The sequence below is a fragment of the Ictidomys tridecemlineatus genome, unplaced genomic scaffold, assembly GCF_052094955.1.
Source record: "Ictidomys tridecemlineatus isolate mIctTri1 unplaced genomic scaffold, mIctTri1.hap1 Scaffold_5206, whole genome shotgun sequence".
Classification (NCBI taxonomy): Eukaryota; Metazoa; Chordata; class Mammalia; order Rodentia; family Sciuridae; genus Ictidomys; species Ictidomys tridecemlineatus.
In genome coordinates this window covers 25,366-48,576 of record NW_027523422.1, presented here as the reverse complement: position 1 = coordinate 48,576, position 23,211 = coordinate 25,366, and the positions used below count along the sequence as shown (strand labels likewise).

At 36.2% G+C, this 23,211-nt stretch overlaps 1 protein-coding gene and 1 pseudogene across 1 annotated transcript in view; one reads left to right on the top strand and one right to left on the bottom strand.

Moving 5' to 3' along the window:
- Positions 1–1,927: 1,927 nt before the first annotated feature.
- Positions 1,928–23,211, bottom strand: part of LOC144373907 (rap1 GTPase-GDP dissociation stimulator 1-like) — a gene marked incomplete at its 5' end in the record, with an annotated part of 35,819 nt that continues 14,535 nt past the window's right edge. Inside the window, 4 exons of the mRNA XM_078036883.1 lie at positions 1,928–2,119; positions 19,392–19,531; positions 20,424–20,549; positions 21,375–21,509. Of these exons, the coding sequence (XP_077893009.1) occupies positions 1,943–2,119; positions 19,392–19,531; positions 20,424–20,549; positions 21,375–21,509 (578 nt within the window). The remainder of the gene's footprint in view (positions 2,120–19,391; positions 19,532–20,423; positions 20,550–21,374; positions 21,510–23,211) is intronic.
- LOC144373908 (ferrochelatase, mitochondrial-like) lies at positions 3,062–14,186 on the top strand (annotated as a pseudogene).

Below are 23,211 nucleotides of genomic sequence, written 5' to 3'. Positions count from 1 at the left end.
AGAATAGCAAACAATTAAAATGTAAGTTATATCCACTGTGTATGAACCAAGTACCCTTAGCTGCTTCTTCTAGAAACTAACCATGTGAACCTTTCCAAAAGGGAAAATATTAAATTCAGACCTTGTGAAAATAGTAAACAATACTAGACTTCAGGAGTTTCGGCTTATGATTCATCATTAAAACATTCCTCTTAATAAAAGGCAATTTAGAAAATAAGACGGACATGCTTATACTAAAAGTTACATGGAAAAACCATAGGCCCTAGAATAACTAAAACAACTTGATGTAGAAGAATTTCTCCTATATTATTATTATTTATGATATTAAGGCATATTGTGTAGCTACAGTATCAAAACAGGTGGAGTGATTGGTGAAGGGATAGACAGATACACAGATCAAAGGAACTGAATAGAGGGCACTCTGGGTTCCCACACATATATTATCAATTGGTACTTGACAGTGGTACAAAATCAATTCAGTGGAGGAAAGTTTTCTCAATGGTGGGACAGCAATTTGAGGTACAACAAAAAACAACTCTGAACTAAACCTCTTACCTTCTACATATATTAACTCAACATGGAGCACAGGCTTACACGTGAAACAAAAACCATGAATCTTTTAGAATAAAGAACTTTCAAACTTCCATAGGTGAAAAATATTAGAAATGGGCAAAAGAAATAAAATACGGATTTCACCGAAGAATATAAAGATGGCAAATAAAGACATGAAAAGATGTTCAGTATTGTTAACTATTAAGGAAATAGTAATTAAAACTAGAGATATAACAATATGGCTGTCAGCATGGCTAAAATAAAAAAAATAGTGATGAGATCAAATGCTGGTGAAGAATCAGAGAATTAGATCACTTATGTAGTGCTATTGAGAACATAAGGTGGGACAGCCACTTTAGAAAAGAGTTTCAAAATTTCTTTAAAAACTAAACATGAAGCTACCATATAACCCAGCAGTGTACTCAGAGACTATGTAAGGTGACCAGACTCAAACAAATTATCAGCTATCAGAAAGTTCATGAAACTACCTTGTTTGGAAGATACAATATATGTAGGACATAAAACCAGCTTCACCTTAGGCTGGGAGATCAAAATATTCTTTAATTGCTCCCTCCCTGAGCCATTTAAAATTAGACCAGCAAAGATGGTTTGATACCACGTCTTGATTCTCAAGGCCTCCGCACTTAGAGTGTGTGGACTTCTAGAGAGACTCTTATAATCTACCTAAACAGTGGGAGGCTAAGCAAGGACCTCCAAAGCATCTCTAACCATCCACCAAAGTCATTTTCAGTCTTTTTATCTTTCAAATGGAAGCATTTTTACATTCTACTTACGTATAAATTTTATAATTATTTAAATTAAGATGACAAAAAATTCACATCTTATTTATAAATCTAGTAAATCTTATACTAGAGGAAGATATGCCATATTTCTCTTCTGCTTTTGCCTTCTCAAGTTGATGGGTCTACTTGCCTCTGTGTGAGAATTATGGATGTACATTATCAGTAGGAATGAGAGATGCGTTAATAGTGTTTACACATATGGCTTAGAACTGGACAGGACATGCCTACCAGTGTATAGTTCTTCATGTAAAGCAGCCTTAGGCCTTAATCACAGGCTGTATGACATTGATACACAGTCCATGAATGACTGTATCAGTCCATTGGTTCCTGAGCCAAAGGTTGCTTCCCATATGTTAGGTGTGCATGAGTTAGCTTGGGTGGAATACTGCCCACAGGGATGATGGAGAAACTAATGGAATAATTTGAACTGCTTTTTGGAAGTTTTGAACACAAAATATGCAGAAGAGTGACAGAAGATAAGAACACATACACACTGGCAAAATGCTTCCGATTAAGGTTTTATATGACTTTTTAAAAAATCCGTTTTAAGGTTTTATCTGACTTTTATTCCACTCCTGCACTTCCTTTTATCCAAGATAAAAATAGGAGAAAATAAGTTTGTCACTGAGGTACTTACCCAATTCTAAAGCTGCTATTAATGCCAAAGCAACAAGGGCTTCATTCTGCATTATTACATGCTCACTAGTTGCCATGGTAACTAGATGCTTGATGCCACCACTCTGTACAATGGCTTTAATTACATCCTAAAATAAATAAATAGAATTATAAACTTTAATTCTAAACATAAAAAACAATCATGTTACAATCAGTTAATTCAGATTCATTGTTGGGTGGTTTTTTGACAGAGTCCTGTATGAATCATTACATTTTAACCATAATTTTTTTTCTTCATGGAAGAAAAGGAAAAAGCTTTTAGCTTTAAATAAATTCATCAAAAGATGACAAATTGCTTGAGAGAAAAAGACCATTGCACTTCATATGATGGAATAGAGGCCTAGAAGCCATCAAAGTCAAAGAAATAAAAGCTCGAATGTCCCCAAATGTTGAACTACCTTAGGATCAACAAAAGAGAAATAAAACTTGGAATTAAAAAACAAAATAAAACTTCTCCTTTTTAAATTTTTATGATAGTGCCAGGTAGTGGCTCTCTTGGCTCTAGGTAAAAGCTTTTATATGAAAACATTTTTTTTAAAGTACCTTTTACCCCTTGACTCAATCTGATGGAATATGAGAACTGAATGACATGCCAAAGGACTGAACAGAACTTTAATCAAAATTCTTTCTGCCCTCATTTCTCATGGGGCCTAGAGCTTTGCCCTTCTACAAGGGAGAGGAAGCAGTGAGCTCTGGATTTAATAAATCCCAGTGCCAACACTGAGTCTCGGCCAACTACCAAGCCTCTCCCATCCCAGAGACTTCATCTTATGATGCTGGGATGATAAGTGTATCTCTCACACAATTTTGTAATAATTACAAAGTTATAACATGAAAACACATATAAGGATATCTGGCAAAAATCAGATGGAAAAAAAATAATCACACTTATTTCTAGTAACCATTTAGTCTTCATTCCAGTGAGGGTTTTGTTTTAGAATTCTTAGACTAAATATGATTTAGTGGGAAGTCTCAATTTTAGAATATTTCAAAAGTTGCTTTGTTTGCTAGTTTTCATTATTTTTAGTAATATGAAGTAAGCTTTGTATATTTTAAAAAAGTAAACTGTCAAAGTTAGCTTCAGTGTTATAAAACTAACTTTAATTACAGATATTTATTTCAAATTGCTGAAATAAGGTTTCCTTTATCCTTCCATCTTATTTTAAAATTGTAAGACAACTATTTATCAAAAATATCTTTGTTCTGTGCCTAAACTTGTTTAGTGATAAAACATTCTACCATCAGTGAAGTCTAAGAAATGAATTTTTATGGTAGCTATCTATATTCTGGCATCCTGTAGGTCTTATCCTATTAACTTCTTTTAGAAAAGCAAGAAACTACCCTTTAAAGTCTTTTCTAACCTTCCAATTTACTGCTTACTTGGTGACAGTTCATTTGAATCTGATACATAATTCTTAAAATTAGTATTTTACAAAAATGTTTATGAATTTTATAAAATTTTATAAGTTTCACACAGAAGCTGACTGATTAAAGATCACAAAACATTCATAGATACATATGCAGTCACCTCAGGAAGGTCCTTGGACTGTCATTTCATCCTCTATCTTTCGAGTCACCCTGAAAAGTCTGCAGTGGTAGAAGAGCAGGGAATAAACAAGGGAAGTTTATGCATCAGAAATGAATAGTCCTCCCTTAAGTCCAAATACAGCTGCTGCTTCATCTTTTCCACAAGGAAAAGCTATTTCCTTTTAAAATGCCTGACTTATCTCTAACTACTTTAACAAATGTTTATTGACTAGCTACTCCGTGGGGTTGCTTTGCCTGATAGAATGTGGGATAAAAGAAATAAGGAATTGTACTTGAGTTATATGACAGAAAAGACAGTAAAATTGATGGCTAATCTTTTGGAGCAATGATTTTATGCTGGAAACTTAAGTGAGTAGCTTATGGATAATAGTTCCTTTCTATCCTGCAGAAAATTCCATGAATTACATATTATCTCCAGCTTACACATGAAGAAATTGAAGCTCAGATTAAGTTGTAATGTTTGGCAGGCTGACTGATCCACACGGCCAGCCCCGCGGCTACAGATGGCGGGGCGCTGCTGAGAAGCGACCAGCAAGCAGGGAGAAACCGTGCTGCGGATTCTGTGGAATCCTGCCGGCTGAGTTCAGGATTTCAGAAGGGAAGGAAGCGTTACAGTTCTATCCCCACGACGGGGAAACTCCAACAAGGAAACCAGCGGCCACCATCTTGGAGAGCTGAAGTAACCACCGCCACTCTCCAGCAGATGCAACAATAAAACAGGTGTGTGTTACTGGGGGGGGGGGAATTTGCATAAAATATCTCCTAGGCTTTCCTGGGGAGGGATTATCAGAGCGAGCCTGCATAAAGATGGGGGGGGGAACTAGAGACACTTGACCTTCAACTCCCCCTCCCATCAGCAGCTAAAACAAAACCTGTCTAGCCAGCGCTGGAGGAGGGGCAAGCGGAAAAAAACAAAACAATAGAGTGCCGGGGTTCCCAATAGCCACCCTCCACATCCAACAAACCACAGGCCCAGAGTACAGTTTGAACTGCCGAGAGCCATCACTCAGGGGAAATCTGGTCTAGCAGGAGAAACCAGGGGACTAGAGGCCAGGCCCTCGAGACTGGGCTGCTGGAGACCGCTTGCCTGCCGGCAACAGTCTACCCACTACCCGCGTGACTGAACAGCTGGAGAATGCCCGCCCGGCGGCGACCGACCATGCAACTGGGCGACTAGACATCGCCCGCCTGCCAGCAACAGCCAGCACGCTGCCCGTCGCACGCCCACCGGCAACCAATCACCCGCCCGCTGCCTGGGTGACCGACCATGCGACTGGGCGGCTAGAGATGCCCGCCGGCTGCCCGCGCAACTGGGCGGCTGGAGTCTGCTCGCCTGCCGGTGACCAGGAGCTGAAACCAGCCAGAGACAGTCCAGTCCCACCCCTCCATTCGGACACCCCAGCAAGGAGCCATAGCAGAGAGGTGACGTCACTGGAGCTCGGCCGTTGGAATTCCTTCCCAGCGGAATCCACTTTAGCAGGTATAGACTACCAAAACAAAGGAGAGACAACAGAGATATACAAAACCAAAACAAATCTATAGAAGAGAGCAGAAACACAGCAATCAAATAGGGCTGGAAAGTGATGTGAACATCATGAAAAAACAAGGGAAAAAAGGAGTACAAACAATGCAGGACAACTTAATTCTACAGGAGGACCTAGAAGCATCAGAAACATGGATAGGGAAAGAACTCCAGGCATACCTAACTCAGATGGAAAGGAATATTAGAGAAGACATGAGACAGCAAGTCCAAGCAATAAAAGTATATTTTGAAAATGAATTAAACAAATTCAGATGGCAAAGAATGAGCTTTACCAGGAGATAGAGATCTTAAAAAAAATCAAACAGTAATCCTAGAAATGCAGGAAACTATAAACCAAATTAAAAATTCAAAGGAGAATATTACAAATAGACTAGATCAAGTAGAAGTTAGAATATCAGATAATGAAGAAAGTTTATCAACTTGAAAAGAATGTAGTCAACACAAAAAAGATGCTTAAATTCCATGAGCAATCTATTCAAGAGATGAGAGTCATCAGGATAGAAGAAGACATAGAGATTCAAACCAAAGGAATGGACAACATATTAAATGAAATAATTCTAGAAAACTTCCCAGAGATGAAAGATGGAATGGATTGCCAAATCCTGGAAACCTACAGGACCCCAAACATTCAAAACCGTAATAGACCAACTCCAAGACATATAATTGTGAAGATAGTCAACATACAGAACAAGGAGAGAATATTAAAAGCTACGAGAGAAAGGAGGCAGATTACATTCAGGGGTAAAACAATTAGGTTAACGACTGATTTTTCATCACAGACTTTGAAAGCGAGAAGATCCTGGAACAACGTATTTCAAACGCTGAAAAATAATGGACTCCAACGAAGAATACTGTATCCAGCAAAATTAAGCTTCAGATTTGACAATGAAATTAAAACCTAAAATCGTGATAAACAAAAGCTAAAAGAATTCGCAGTGAGAAAACCGGCACTGCAAAGCATTTTGAACAAAATACTACAAGAAGAGGAATTGAAAAATAGTGCCCAAACATAACAGCGGGAGGTATCTCAGTAAAGGGGGAGGAAAATAACCAAAAAGTAAAAACTAGCCAAACTAAAATAAATAAATAAATAAACATGACTGGAAGTACAAATCATATTTCAATTGTAACCTTAAATGTTAATGGCCTAAACTCGCCAATCAAGAGACATAGGCTAGTAACATGGATCAAAAAAAAAAAAAAAAAAAAACCAAATCCAACAATATGCTGCCTTCAGGAGACTCATATGATAGGAAAAGACATACACAGGCTGAAGGTAAAAGGTTGGGAAAAATCATACCACTCACATGGCCCTCGGAAGCAAGCAGGAGTGGCCATACTCATATCGAATAAAATCAATTTCAAACCTAAGTTAATCAAAAGGGATAAAGAAGGACACTATATACTGTTAAAAGGAACCATCCACCAACAAGACATAACAATTATCAATTTGTATACTCCAAACAATGGAGCTGCAACGTTCATAAAACAAACGCTCCTCAAATTCAAGAGTCAAATAGACTACAACACAATAATCATGTGTGACTTCAACACACCGCTCTCGCCATTAGACAGATCCTCTAGACAAAAACTGAATAAAGAAACTATAGAACTCAACAGCACAATCAATAACCTAGACTTAACCGACATATACAGAATATATCAACCATCATCAAGTGGATACACGTTCTTCTCAGCAGCACATGGATCCTACTCAAAGATAGACCATATATTATGCCATAGGGCAACTCTTGGTAAATATAAAGGTGTGGAGATAATACCATGCACCATATCTGACCATAATGGAATGAAATTGGAAATCAATGATAAAAAAGAAGGAAAAATCCTACACCACATGGAAAATGAACAATATGTTACTGAATGATCAATGGGTTAGAGAAGACATAAAGGAGGAGATAAAAAAAATTCTTAGAGACAAATGACAATACAGACACAACATACCAGAATCTATGGGACACAATGAAAGCAGTTTTAAGAGGGAAATTCATTTCTTGGAGTTCTTTCCTCAAAAAAAGAAAAAACCAACAAATAAATGAACTCACACTACACCTCAAAAACCTAGAAAAGGAAGAGCAAAACAAAGCAAATGTAGTAGAAGACAAGAAATAATTAAAATTAGAGCAGAAATCAACGAAATTGAAACAAAAAAAAAAACCATTGAAAAAACTGATAAAACTAAAAGTTGGTTCTTTGAAAAAATAAATAAGATCGACAGGCCCTTAGCCATGGTAACGAAGAGAAGAAGAGAGAGAACTCAAATTACTAACATATGGATGAAAAAGGCAATATCACAATAGACACTACAGAAATACAGAAGATGATTAGAAAGTATTTTGAAACCCTATATTCCAATAAAATAGAAGATACTGAAGATATCGATAAATTTCTTAAGTCATACGATCTGGCCAGATTGAGTCAGGAAGACACACACAATTTAAACAGACCAATAACAAAGGAAGAAATAGAAGAAGCCATCAAAAGACTACCAACCAAAAAAAGCCATGGACCGGATGGGTATACAGCGGAGTTCTACAAAACCTTCAAAGAAGAATTAATACCAATACTTTTCAAGCTATTTCAAGAAACAGAAAAAGAAGGAGCTCTTCCAAATTCTTTCTATGAGGCCAACATCACCCTGATCCCGCAACCAGACAAAGACACTTCAAAGAAAGAAAATTAATGAACTTGGATGCAAAAATTCTCAATAAAATCCTGGCGAATCGAATACAAAAGCATATCAAAAAAATTTTGCACTATGATCAAGTAGGATTCATCTCTGGGATGCAAGGCTGGTTCAACATACGGAAATCAATAAATGCTACTCACCCATCAATAGACTTAAATACAAGAACCATATGATCATCTCGATAGATGCAGAAAAAGCATTTGACAAAGTACAGCATCCCTTTATATTCAAAACATTAGAAAAACTAGGGATAACAGGAACTTACCTCAACATTGTAAAAGCTATATATGCTAAACCTCAGGCTAGCATCACCCTAAATGGAGAAAAACTGAAGGCATTCCCTCTAAAATCTGGAACAAGACAGGGATGCCCTCTATCACCACTTCTATTCAATTTAGTTCTTGAAATACTAGCCAGAGCAATTAGACAGACAAAAGAAATTAAAGGCATAAAAATAGGAAAAGAAATTATCACTATTTGCGGATGACATGATAATATATTTAACAGACCCAAAAGGGTCTACAAAGAAACTGCTAGAGTTAATAAATGAATTCAGAAGGACCTGAACAGATGCTTCTCAGAGGAGGATATACAATCAATCAACAAGTACATGAAAAAATGCTCACCATCTCTAGCAGTCAAAGAAATGCAAATCAAAACCACCCTAAGATACCATCTTACTCCAGTAAGATTGGCAGCCACTATGAAGTCAAACAACAACAAGTGCTGGCGAGGATGTGGAGAAAAGGGTACTCTTGTACATTGCTGGTGGGACTGCAAATTGGTGCAGCCCAATTTGGAAAGCAGTTTGGAGATTCCTGGGAAAGCTGGGAATGGAACCACCATTTGACCCTGCTATTGCCCTTCTCAGACTATTCCCTGAAGACCTTAAAAGAGCATGCTACAGGGATGTTGCCATATCGATGTTCACAGCAGCACAATTCACAATAGCTAGACTGTGGAACCAACCCAGATGCCCTTCAATAGATGAATGGATAAAAAAAATGTGGCATCTATACACAATGGAGTACTATGCAGCAATAAAAAATGACAAAATCATAGAATTTGCAGGGAAATGGATGGCACTAGAGCAGATTATGCTTAGTGAAGCTAGTCAATCCCTAAAAAACAAATACCAAATGTCTTCTTTGATATAATGAGAGCAACTATGAACAGAGCAGGGAGGAAGAGCAGGAAGAAAAGACTAACATTAAACAGAGACATGAGATGGGAGGGAAAGGGAGAGAAAAGGGAAATTGCATGGAAATGAAGGGAGACCCTCATTGCTATACAAAATTTCATATAAGAGGTTGTGAGGGGAATGGGAAAATAAACGAGGAGAGTAATGAATTACAGTAGATGGGGTAGAGAGAGAAGATGGGAGGGGAGGGGAGGGGGGATAGTAGGGGATAGGAAAGGTAGCAGAATACAACAATTACTAATATGCAGATGTGATTCTGCAATTTGTATTTGGGGTAAAAATGGGAGTTCATAACCCAATTGAGTCAAATGTATGAAAGATGATATATCACAAGCTTTGTAATGTTTTGAACAACCAATTAAAAAAAAAAGTTATGTTTGCCCAAGGTTAGACGGTGATTTCTGATACAGCCCAGGCTTGAATCCAGAGTTTGGTTGGCAGATTCTCATTCTTAACCACTCATGGCCAAAAATGCATAAATATATGTAGTAAATTCATAGTGCCACACAGAGACGGTCACTTAATGTGATTTGAAAAGGCTCTATGAAGGTATTTTAAAGTTACATTTTAATTTCAAGATATTTTTCCAAAAGGGAAGATTAGCAAAACTTCATAAGAGCAAGAAGGTTCCTCTGGAGAATGACCAATATTTTAAACGACAAACCTCAAAAATGAATCCAGAAATTATCAAACTGTTTCATTTGTAAAAAAAAAAAAAATTATATACATAATGAAACAGTTCCCTAGGAAGTCCTTCTGAGTAAGCTCTAGATGTCTCTGAAAAAAAGTTTCTAGAAATTCTGGAAGGGTTTTGTGGAGTTTGAAACAAAGTTTTATTTTATCGTTTGATTTCTCAAGGTTTCTTATTGAAAGAAGAAGAAAAATAAATAAATAAATAATAAAAAAAAGATTTCTTATTGAAAACTAAGCCATATGGGCTACACTAACAATTTCACCTTCGTATTAGCATTTATAGTCTCTTTTCTTTATTATTTTTTTGCTAGGGGATACCAGGGATTGAACTCAGGGGTACTTGGCCACTGAGCCACATCCCCAGCCCTGTCTTGTATTTTAATTAGATAGGGTATCACTGAGTTGCTTAGCACCTTGCTTTTGCCGAGGCTGGCTTTGAACTCAAGATTGTACTACCTCAGCATCCCGAGCTGCTGAGATTACAGGCATGCGCCACTGCATCCGACTGCCTTTGATTATTGAAACAAACTTAAATTCAAGACTTTGGGGAAAATTGTATAAAAAAATTGATTCTAACAGAGTGTTGTTAGATAAGTTTAGATTTGAGATCATCATTTAATAAGATTGCAGGTTGGTGTAACCACTGAGTCACTTAACAAAAATTTTCTTTTTCTACATCATACTGTCAAAGCCTTCTCAGTATGGGATTTAAATAAGTGTTTTTTTGATGAATGATCAAATGACTAAATACATTTATTTAAACAAGTTTATAGCTTAATAACTGATGAATGTTGGGCTCTCAAAGGGTAAAAAAAAAAAAAAGTGACTACTTCAATAGGCAGGAGATTTTATAGGATTGCGAGTTCAAAGCCAGCCTCAGCAAGTGTAAAGGCCAACTGTATCTCTTTTCCTGTTTTAAAATATCTGCAGTTGGAAGGTCTAGCTAGTTGGTTAGGAGATCTAGTATAAGACACTCTTTCAAGTGAAGGTATGAACTTACCTATGGGCATAAGCACAAAAATACATTGCATATGGCTCAGATGAGTTAGTACAGACTTTTGGAAGACTAAATTTTTAAGAATTCAGGGTTACTTGAAAGAAAGTATCATCTTCAAAGTTTAAGAATTAAACACACAGGTCAGCACACACATGGCTGATGTCTTGTGAGACATGGTGTCCTGCTTTGCAGTGGGTTAGTACTTGGCAACTCAAAGGCTTCTCAGTCATGGAAATGCAAGTTGAACACAACAGCAGTGGCATTTCACACAGGAAAATTCCAATTTGTCAAAAATAAAAATCCACAAGTTCAACTGGAAAAGAAGAACCCCCAAACTGGAATATTAATGCTAAACATAGGAATCTAAAATCCTTAGAGAAATTCATAACTTCCCAAGGTTCCTTTTGGACCCATAATATCATGATATTTCCTATTTAGAATAAACAAGCAATATTCATCACCAAATGCCAAAACCCTGAAGTTCAAGGGCAGTACTACAGGATTAGAGATGGATTCCTTAAGATTTGGACTCCAGGGCAAGTTCTTGAAGGCATAGTGAAGTTGCTGGAATAGTTGTTTCCCCACATAGTCCCTTCACAAATACTAAACTGGATTGATAGGCTCATCCTTTAACAGAAGAGACATCTGAAGAGATGAAGAAAGATGGACTAGAAAGGGATATTTCTTTTATGCAATACCCACAGTACAGTGATTCTACCACAGTTTAAATGCCATTAGATACTACAAAGAGGTGGGGAAAAAGCAGATGTTGAAGTGGAACTCTAGACAGGTTACTCATCCAGTACTTTGTAGAACACCTTCAAAAAGAACTGCACCATTTTCCACTTGAGAATAAGGTGGTCAACAAAGGGGACTCCTATTCTTAGGAGGAAGGTATCAGTGTCCACAGTCATGGAAAGATTGAATTATTCCAATGTTCACCAACTGGTTTGGCAGTCCACAGTTGGTCTGATGAACTGGCTAGGCCCCCAAATAGATGAGACTACAAAGGATTTTGGAGAGGGGGAGAAGGAATATCCTTTTTGTCCAAATGGTACTGGTATGTACCAGTGATTGCAATGAAACACTTCTTGAATTGCACATCAAGTATTCTCAAGTTTTAGCTAATAGGTATGAAGTTGAAAACAACAAAAGAGGGGAGTCTCACTAGGTATGGTGGCCTACACCTGGAATTCCGGTTGTTTAGAAGGCTGAGTCAGGAGGATTTCGAGTTTAAAGCCAGCTTCAGCAATCTAGTAAGGCAGGCCCTAAGCAACTTAGTGAGACCCTGTCTCAAAATAAAATATAAAAAAAGGGATAGGGATGTAGTTTAGTGGTTAAGGCATGCCCCTGGGTACAAGATCCAGTACAAACAAACTAGAAAGAGTCTTTTAATGGAAATCCACTGTTCTTTAAGGCCTTGGCCAATTAAATTCTGTCAGTAGGAAGACTAAATCCTTGTCACAAGTCAATAGCAGTCACCCATCCAATAAAATAACTATTCCAAGCAGTACTGGTTTGTCCAATCTATGAAAATTCTGTCAGTAGGAAGACTAAATCCTCATCACAAATCAGTAACAGTGAGCCCCACCCAAGGAACTCATGTAATTATACACATGCTCAATACCTCTGATGTGGAGGAGGACAGTAAAGACCAAGGAAGTCAGTCACATTATTATAGACACAGCCTTTGAGCAGAGACTGGTTTCTTCACAGAACTAGAAATTAATATGGAAGCACAGGAGACCCCAAAGCAATGTCGAGCAAAAAAGAACAGAGCTGGAAGTGCCACACTACTCTCATTAAAAATACACTTAACAAAGGTGCCAAAAACATACACTAGAGAACGGACAGTCTCTTCAATAAACAGTGTCGGGAAGACCAGATATCCACATGTAGAAGACTGACCTTGACCTCCATCTTTCCCTATACAAAAATCAAATTAAAATGGATTCAAACATAAATATAACAAACTATGAACTACTAGAAGAAAATATGGGGAAACACTTTTAAAACGCTGACATAGACAATATTTTCCCCGTCAAGACCCTAAAAAGCATAAGAAACAAGCAAAAATAGACAAGAGACTACATCAAACTAAGATGCATCTGCACAACAAAGGGAAAAGAGTAGAGAATCTACGGAATGGAAAAAATTGTCAAAAAAGATTATTATTCAGAATATATAAGGAACTTAAACAAACAAACCCCAAAATAATCTAATTTAAAAATGGAAAAAAGATATAAATAGACACATTTCAAAAGAAATTCAAATGTCCAATACATTGTGGGGGAAAAAAAAACTTACTCTCATTAGCCACAGGGACATGCATGTCAAAACTACAATAAGGTATCACCTCACCCCAGTTTGAATGGCTAACATTAAAGAGACAAAAATAATAAATGCTGGCAGGAATATAGAAAAAAGGGAACTCTAAATATATCACTTATAGAAATATAAATTCATACAGTCATATATGAAGAACAGTATGGGGGTTTCTTAAAAAACAGATCTACCAAATGATCTAGATATCTCACTTCTGGATATATACATATACAAAGGAAATAATATCAGCATATCAAAGAGACCCCTATATACCCTTGTTTGTTGCTGCACTACTGACAAAAGCAAGATATGAAATAGACCTTAGATGATAAAGAATATGTAGTGGTTGGGTGTGGTAGCACATGCCTGTAATCCCAGCTACTCAGAAGGCTGAAACAGGAGGCTCCCTAGTTTGAGACCAGCCTGGGCAACTTAATAAGACACTATCTGAAAAAAGAAAAAGGGGGTTGGGGCTGTAGCTCAGAGGCAGAGCGCTTGCCTAGCATTTGTGAGGCACTGGGTTCGATCCTCAGCACCACATAAAAATAAACAAACAAAGGCATTTTGTTCATTTATAACTATAAAAAATGTTTTTTAAATGATAAAAAGAAGAAAGAAAAAGGACTGGGGATGGTGCTCAGTGATAATCAAGTGCCCCTGTGTTCAATTACTAGTATGAAAAAAATGTGTGTATATGTATGTATAATTACAATAGATTATTGTTCTATCATGAAAATAATGATATCCTGTTATTTGTAGCAAAATGGATGGAACTGAGATCATTATGTTAGTGAAATAAGTCAGACATAGAAAGACAAATACTGCAATGTCTTCTACCATGTGAGGATGACAAAAAGGTCAATCAGAATGTATACTAGTGATTACTAGAGACTGGGAAGAGTGAGGTGGGGGCATAGGAAGAACTTGGGGAGGTTGGAAAATAAAGTACCCAAACACAGAGATAGAAATACCAAGTCCTGGTGTTCTTATGGCACAGTGAGGGGAATTATATATAATAGGTTATTATACGCTATAAGTGAGGAGGTTGAAGGCTCCAAACACAAAGTAATGATAAGATGAAAACACTAATTACCCTCGTTTGAACAGTACGTATTGTACATATGTATTGAAATATTACACTGTACCCCATAAATATGTGTGATTATTAATACAATATTTTAAATGTTTAAAAGAGATGGAAATGTTTTGTTTATCCTGATTTGATCATTATGTACTCTACATGTATTGAATTATCATGCTATACTTCATAAAAATTTGAATAACTAAAATAACACAAAAGGTTCAAGATGCACATCACATTGCTGTTAAGTAGTGACGCAAGGATTCAAAGTAGTATTCTGACAAAGTCATAATGTTATGTAAAAAAAAAAATCTGGCCAGGTGCCCTGGCTTGCGAGGTGGAAGCTTCTTGCAGATGGAAGCTGCCATAGGACAACACAATTCCATTATGTCAGTTAGCTTGCAACCTGACATCCAGACTGACTATGGGCCTTTGTATGAGGCACTTTACCCTTCCATTTCCTTATCTGTGTAATAATTTGGATGAGAACGTTATAATACCTTCCAGGTCTGAACTGTGACTTTAAATCCATTCCCACTAATGGAATGGTTAAATGGATGGTTAAATTATTGTATTATGTTGGTTGGTCAATGACCCAAAGGGGGCTGGGGAAAGTGAGAGGTCAGATGAGGGGAAGGGAAATCTGTGATAAATGAAATTCAGAGAAGTACCTTAAAATTCTCAAATTTCAACTTAGTATTATAAGCATTTGAATCATTTAGGCTCCTAAATATGGCTGTTTAAGAGTTGAGATAAATTTTTTGTCCACCCATGTTCTGGTTGTATTAATACTATTGTTTCATACTGAACTGATGGTTCATTATGAATTAATAGTGGCTTTGTTGGCCTTTCTACTTCATGTAACAGGAATTTATCTAAGAGTTTATTTATTTATTTTTCCTTTTGTATTCTGGTACTTTTTCTCATGAGGCTGAGTGAGGTTGATTAGTTCAGCAGTTTGTGGACAGGATGGGCAACACAATGAGACCCATTAAACATTAAAAATACTTTCTATGTAGGACTGGGGTGGCTCAGTGGTAGAGCACTTGCTTGGCATGTGAGAGGCACTGGGTTTGATCCTCAGCACCACTTAAAAGTAGATAAATAAAGGCATTGTGTTCATTTGGGGAAAAAAAAATCTTCTATATACCTGAAGTGACCCTGACTTCAGTGGGTCATCCAAGTGCAGGTCCAGATGTAGGTGAGGAGTCACAGGCCTCAGGTCACTAAGATCCTCACAGTGGATGCAACCAGGGCATTCTAAGTCAACTTTGGCTGTTACCAACATGAATGGGCTTATAAACACAAAATGCCATAAGGATGACAATCACCAGCAGAGTGCTGAAAATGTTCCTATTAACACCAGGTTCTGCCTGCATAATACTGCATATTGGGCTCTGCTCCCATATCTCCACCAGCATGGAGCCTCCCTCCACCTGCCCCACCAGGAGGTTACCCAGGTCCAGTTATAGTCAAAGGCACACTGTGTAGCTCTTTCTCAGGTCACTACTGGAAAGAGGCAACCAAAACATCTGTCTCAGTGTTCAAAATTCAGATACAGGAAACATGTCTCTGTTGCTTAATCTACTTAACAGAATGGTAGTTTGCCTTACTCTAAACTATTAGTAAGAATTCTCATGGAATGAAGCAGAGGATAAATGGTAAACTCTCCAAATACAGGAAAGTGGGTTGGGAATAAGCAAGTGAGGGAGTGTTATCTGGACCTCTTCTTTTTGTGACTTTTGATGAATAGCACAACCTAGCTGGTACCAAACCCCAAACATGGAAGTACCTTTAAAACCACCTTTTCCAAACTGAAGACGTAAAAAACGGAAAGATCTCCCATGCTCTTGGATAGGCAGAATTAATATTGTCAAAATGGCCATACTACCAAAAGCACTATGCAGATTTTTTAAATGCAATTCCCATTAAAATTCCAATGACGTTGTTCATAGAAATAGAAAAGGCAGTCATGAAATTCACTTGGAAAAATAAGAGACCCAGAATAAACAAAACAATACTTAGCAAGAAAAGTAATGTAGGAGGTATCACAATACCAGACCTTAAATTATACTACACAGCAACAAAAACAACATGGTATTAATACCAAGACAGATATGAAGACCAATGATATAGAATAGAAGACACAGAGACAAACCCCAAATAAATACAGTTATCTCATACTAGGCAAAGACACTATAAGCATACATTGGAGAAAAGATAGCCTCTTCAACAAATGGTGCTGGGAAACCTGGAAATCATATGTAGCTGAATGAAATTAAACCCTTATCTCTAACCCTATGCAAAACTCAACTCAAAGTTGATCAAGGACCTGGGCATTAGACCAGAGACCCTGTGCCTACTAGAAGAAAAAAACAGGCCCAACTCTCCACCACGTCAGCTCAGGAATAGACTTCCTCAATAATACTTCTAAAGTGCAAGAAAAACAAAAATCAAGGATCAATAAGTAGGTCAGCATCAAACTAAAAAGCTTCTTCACAGCAATGTATGAGAGAGCCTACAGAATGGGAGAAAATCTTTGCCACCTGCACCTCTGATAGAGTGTTAATATCCAGGATATACAAAGAACTCAAAAAACAACCCAATCAACAAATGGGCAAAGGAACTGAACAGGCACAGAAGAAGAAATATGATTGGTCAACAAATATATAAAAACAAATGTTCAACATCTCTAGCAATTATAGAAATGCAAATTAAAACTACACTAAGATTTCATCTCACTCTAGTCAGAATGGCAATTATCAAGAATACAGCTAACAAATGTTGGTGAGGATGTGGGGAAAAGGTACATTACTGGTGGGACTGCAAATTGGTGCAACCACTCTGGAAAGAAGTATGGAGATTCCTAGAAAACTTGGAATGGAACCACCATACGACACAGCTATTTCACTCCTTGGTTTATACCCAAAGGACTTAAAATCAGCATATTACAGTGAGGTAGCCACATCAATATTTATAGCAGCTGAATTCACAATAGCCAAGCTATGGAACCAACCTAGGTGCCCTTCAACAGATGAATGAATAAAGAAACTATGATTATATATATATACACAATGGAATATCATTAAGCCATAAAGAAAAATGAAATAATGGCATTTGCCATTAAATGAATGGAACTGGAGAATACCCTGCTAAGTGAAATAAGCCAGTCCCAAAAGACAAAAGGCTGAATGTTCTCTCTGATATGTGGATGTTAACTCATAACAAGGGAGGTGGGAAGTACAGAAGTTCATTGGATTAGACAAAGGGGAATGAAGGGAATCCAGGGGGCATGAGAATAGGAGACAGTAGAATCAATGGGACATAGCTTCCCTATGCTCATATATGAATACACAACTGGTGAAATTCCACATCATGTTCAACCATAAGAATGGAATCCTAATTGGAATTGGCTGCAATCCATGTATGTATAATATGTCAAAATACACCCTACTGTCATGTATATCTAAAAACAACAAATTAAAAAAAAAACCCTCTTCCTGTAACCACTTTTACTTCTCACATTTTCTCAAGTCCTTTTCTTTTCCACCTTTACTACTACTAGTCAGATGAACCATTAAATGAAATAATTCCATTTTTTTCTTTGTGACAAAAATGATTCATTAGCAATTTCAAACTGTTCAACCCCAAACCTTCATTCAGGTCTTTATTATCTCTCATATATATATTTTTGTAGTAACTTTTAAACTGTTCTTCCTGCCTCCATTAAATCTTACACTCATCTTTCTAAAGGAAAACCAAATAATGACACTTCTGGTTAAGAGCTCCCTATTCTCTAGGGAAATCAAACTCATACACTTTAATTTGGCCTATAATTCATCTTAATTCCTGATTCTCATCCTTTCTAGCCACTTTCTCTATACAGTCCATACTCCAGCAATACTGCATTTGCAGTTTTCCTCTAAAACTATGCCATTTTACAACTCCCCTTTTGTACTGTATTCTATGCCTGAAAAGTCGCTCCCTTAACCTTCTCTTTCCTTTCTCCTGCGAGATTCCCAGTAAACTGTAAAACATCATTCCTTCTGTGATACCACCCTAGCCCACACAGCTGTGGCTGTTCTTTCCTCACTGAATGGAGTGTGCAGCTTTATGATGTACTCAGTTGTTTTCAGATCTGTACCTCACTAGACAGTTTACTCCCTTAAAGTAACAATTACATTTTACAACAATGCAAGCATTCAAATATTATCTGTTCAACAGGTCTAAGAGACAGTATGATGGAGCAGGATGAAGCAGGTATCAAAGGAGGCCATTTTCCCATTAGTTCTTTACACTTTCCATCTACTTAGTCCTGTGTTGGTAGCAATGACAATGAATGAACTCCTGGCTGGTCTGGGAAGAGGTAACAGGAAGGCCCTGGCTAACGTGTCTTTCCCTAGGTTGTCTCCATATGTCACACCTGATGGGAAACACTCCTGCATGAGGGTGAAGTCTATTTATGGGAAAGAGATTTCCAAAAATGAAAGGATATATTTATTTTTTTCTCTTGTTGTCTTCTGTGTGTACTACAAATAAATGGAAATGGCTAGTGAATTTGAATTCTTAAGTATCTTTCTTCTCATACATAGCCACTATTGCAGTTGTATCATGAAAAAAAAAGGCTCACCTTAGAAAAGAATATTTACAAAGATATTAGAGCAGCCACTACATTGCTAGACTGGGTTCCCATCATTGGGACCTTTAAATTAGTTCATTTTTTCAGTCATATAGCTACTAGGTTGGACACTGCCATAAGTATAGACTGGGCATCATATACCATCTAGATATCCATTAATTTCTCAGTATTAGTAGATGGCTTAGGTCAGTGGCCACTACACAGAAGATATTCAACACCGATGCTGGTAATGGTAAAAATAATAGTAACAATGGCAAAAGCAACAGCAACCTCCATTTACTGGGTACTTCCTATGTCCCAGGTGTAAGTTGGGTTCTTTGTATGCATAATCCTTACAACAGTTTTAGATGGGTATTATCTCAGTTTTTATGAAATACCTAGATGTGAAGAAACTTGATTATTTAAATGAAAGAGATAAAAACTCCTTCTATTTGGATAGATAAAAAAACTCAATCTTCATTTTTCTCTAGTATACTTACGTAAATGTATACATAAATACACATTTACGTAAGTATACTTAACGTAAAATGCATAAAAATACAAGCTCATGTTATAGGATCTACAATGGTGGTTTCCTAAAAGGCCACTCCAACATTTTTTAGGTGAACTGTATTCTCTGGAACTTACTTTTGATTTACTGTGGCGTATGAGGGCAGAGAGCAGTCTGTTCGACTCTCCCATCACACCAGCATGATCTTTGGCTTCACACCATTCTACCAAACGTTCCACTAGCTTAACATTTCTTCCCAGTTGTTCAGCAGCTTCTGCTATAGGAAAGAAGACAAACCCAAAAGGAAAGTATCACTGAAGGGCAATCAGCTGAAATAACTGGAAAAGATATAAGAGTGTGGGCTGGGGTTGTAACTCAGTGGTAGAGTGCTTGCGTAGCACATGTGACAAACTGGGTTAGATTCTCAGTACTACAGATAAATAAATAGAATAAAGGTATTGTATCCATCTTCAACTAAAAATATATTTCTTTTTTAAAAAAAGATGTGAGCTTGAAGGAAAATTATATGTCTAAAAACACAGCTCAAAAAACTTTAAGAACTACAAATACTCCTCACCTGATGGTTTTTTTTCTATAAATTTCTATAAACTTTCTATAAATTGTGAACTTTTATAACAAAACACAAAAATAAATGACTTCACACCTTTTCAGTTAAGCTTGGTTGTGTGGTAGACTGTAATAAAGGGTTTTCTCTATGCAATTAATATAGAGAAGGGCTTAGAATTTAAAAATAAGTAAATAAACATAATTCATTCTTAGGAGTGGTTTTCATTACTGTTTTTGCAAATAGAAAAATTCTCTCCTTGTTTGCAAAAGAAAAATTTAAAAAGTTTGATTTTGAAGACAAAGTAAAAGGTATGAAATGTCAAAACACCTCAGGAACTGATATCCAACATAAAACCAGGATTATATAAATAAAGAAAAATAATGTAATGTCATCTATAATGTATTATATAAATAAAGAAAAATAATGTAATGTCAGCTATAGTAAGCATGAAAATTAATAAATGAGATTTCTAAACCAATCTCTTCTTAACTTTTTATTTGCTATTTGCTTTTATGATAATATAATAGTGAAAGCTAAAAAAAAGTCATTTTTCAATGAGGGGCACACTAAAATGTAATGCTTGGGATAGCATTTCTCTTACCTTGTGCATCTATTAACATTCTTAATGTTCCCAAAAGTTTGAACTGAACTGGGGGCATTTCAGATTTAAGGAATTTCAAAACTGTCTCTGTGACTCCAGCTGATAACATCTTTGCTTTATTTACCACTGAAAAATAGAGAGTATGGTTAAAATGGTGTAGCATTCTTAATAAAAAATATTCAATTCAATAACATTTACTGAGCTCTTTCCTTTAGCTTTAAGGCCCTAGGTTATATTTTTCTATTTAGAAACAATCCTGTCCATAAATTTTAAGAATGGTGTGTGTAAGTATCCTGTTTATAGGAACAAAACAATACAAAACATACTGTTTTTTTAAGCCTAGTGTTTGTCTTTGACCCAATTATTAATAAGTGATCAACATTACAGTATATTAAAATAAACTAGTAAGTACATGTAAACAAAACCAAATGCATATGGATTAGATCTTCAAAGAACCATACAACTTTACCTTACCAGAAATTTACTTTTGGAAAATAGAATAAAATAATAATTTTAATTATTTTCTGTATTATTTCATGGCCCAACAGTTCCTAATCCAAAGACACAGTAAGGCTATTTTAAAAAAATTACATGTCTGCTTGTAGGAAAAGACAAAAACCTGACTCTTTCTTCAGGAGACTTTGTTAATTGATGTCATTATCTTAACTTCAACAGAAGATACATTAAAAAGCTTAACTGTACAAATATAATGAAAATGTAAGAGTTCACAAAAGGTAATAGAATCTCTGATCTTAAAAGCAAATATTTTTGTTTTGTCTCAGAAAACTTATTTAACATGATTTTCATTTATTAGTAACAAAAATGTCAACAATTTGAAGACTATTTTTCTTTTCTCGGCCAGGGAAGAGCCACAAATCACACACAATAAAAGTCTTTCAAAAATGATGTATTTTATTTTCTACATAGCTGTCTCCTATTTTTAAGTCTTACCTGGAATAGCCAGATTTCTGAGGGCACTTAGTGCTGCATGCTGTACAGTGACATTTCCATCTTCTACATGTCTGTCCAGTAAATCCATAAGTTTTTCTACAATTCCATTGTCTACCATATGAATACAATTTCCATCTGGTAAAAATGAAAGCAATTTTCTTCCTTTAAAAAATGTTTATGAGGGCTGGGGACATAGCTCAGTTGGGTAAAGTGCTTGCCTTCCATGCATAAGGCTCTGGGTTTAATCCCCAGCACCATTAAAAAAAAAAGTTTATGAATATTTTGAGATGCTGTTGCCTGCTCATTACCTACTTTTAGAGAAAATGAGGCTATAACAAAATGAATTCCAATTTTTTCCCCATCAGATTTATAGATTTTTCTATTTCTAGAATGAGATGTCTGATTATAAAGATGCTTATATTTTTTTAAATCAGAAAAATCCCTATTTTAGAATCTTATAATTTACCAATATATGCTCAAATCATCCCATCCACCAATAATTTTTGTGTTAGTTTTAGCAGTCAACTTTTATCATGGCTGATATTTACATTATTTTTTAGTGAATTTTTCAAATTTTCCACATTTAGCTTTAATACTTATCAATATTTTTGCCAATCTTCTTAACTCCATCATTAAAGAGTCATTCTCAAAAACAAAAATAAATAAGATGTCTGCCACTACACTAACATGGTATTCCCCCATCCAAAAATTCAAAATCGGAACTGCTCCAAAAACCAAGTTTGGGGGTACTATCATAACATTATTTGTAGAATGCAAAATTCTACATAGACCTCAGGTGATAGATCACAGTCAAAACGCAAATGCATTAAAAATATTGTTATGAAATTTCTTTTAGGCTATGTGTATAAGGTATGTAGGAAATATAAATTTCATGTTTAGACTTGAGCCCTGTCATCAAGATATGTCATTACATATGCAATATTCAAAAATCTGAAAAAAATCCAAAATATGAAACACTTTGGATACCGGATACTCAACCTGTATTGTATAATAATAGTTCACACTGGAATAAAATCAAACTAAAAATCAGCATTTTCTAGACAAAGTACAAGTTTCTAGAATGAATGAACAGTACAATAAATAATCTACACTAAATCAGGATAATTCATACTAAAGTTTTATGGGCCTAAGAGTATAAATTAGGGCCCAATAACCCTAGGATGAATACTCAGCCCAAAATAAAATCACCAGGCACAAATGCAAATCAGATGTACACCAGAATGGGACTCAAGTTTACTAATCTCTGACAAAGTATTCAAAAGAAGCACTGCATGATTATTGTTTGTGATATTTTAACTATTAGAAATTAGTTGAATTACATAAAATATGTAATTTGTTATGAAAGTCACTATAAGTATTTGACTTCTGAAGAATTAAGAAAGCAACACACAAATTTCTGAGCTCTTAGTTTTAGTGCATGTGACAGTTCAGCAAAAATTTTAAAAATGTAGAACATCTCAACATCTCTAGCAATTATAGAAATGCAAATTAAAACTACACTAAGATTTCATCTCACTCTAGTCAGAATGGTAATTATCAAGAATTCAACTAACACTAAATGTTGGTGAGGATGTGGGGAAAAAGGTACACTGCTGGTGGGACTGCAAATTGGTGCAACCACTCTGGAAAAAAGTATGGAGATTCCTCAGAAAACTTGGAATGGAACCACTATATGACACAGCTACCTCACTCCTTGGTTTATACCAAAAGGACTTAAAACCTGCATATTACAGTGATGCAGCCATATCAATGTTTATAGCACAGCAGCTCAATTCACAACAGCCAAGCTATGGAACCAACCTAAGTGCCCTTCAAC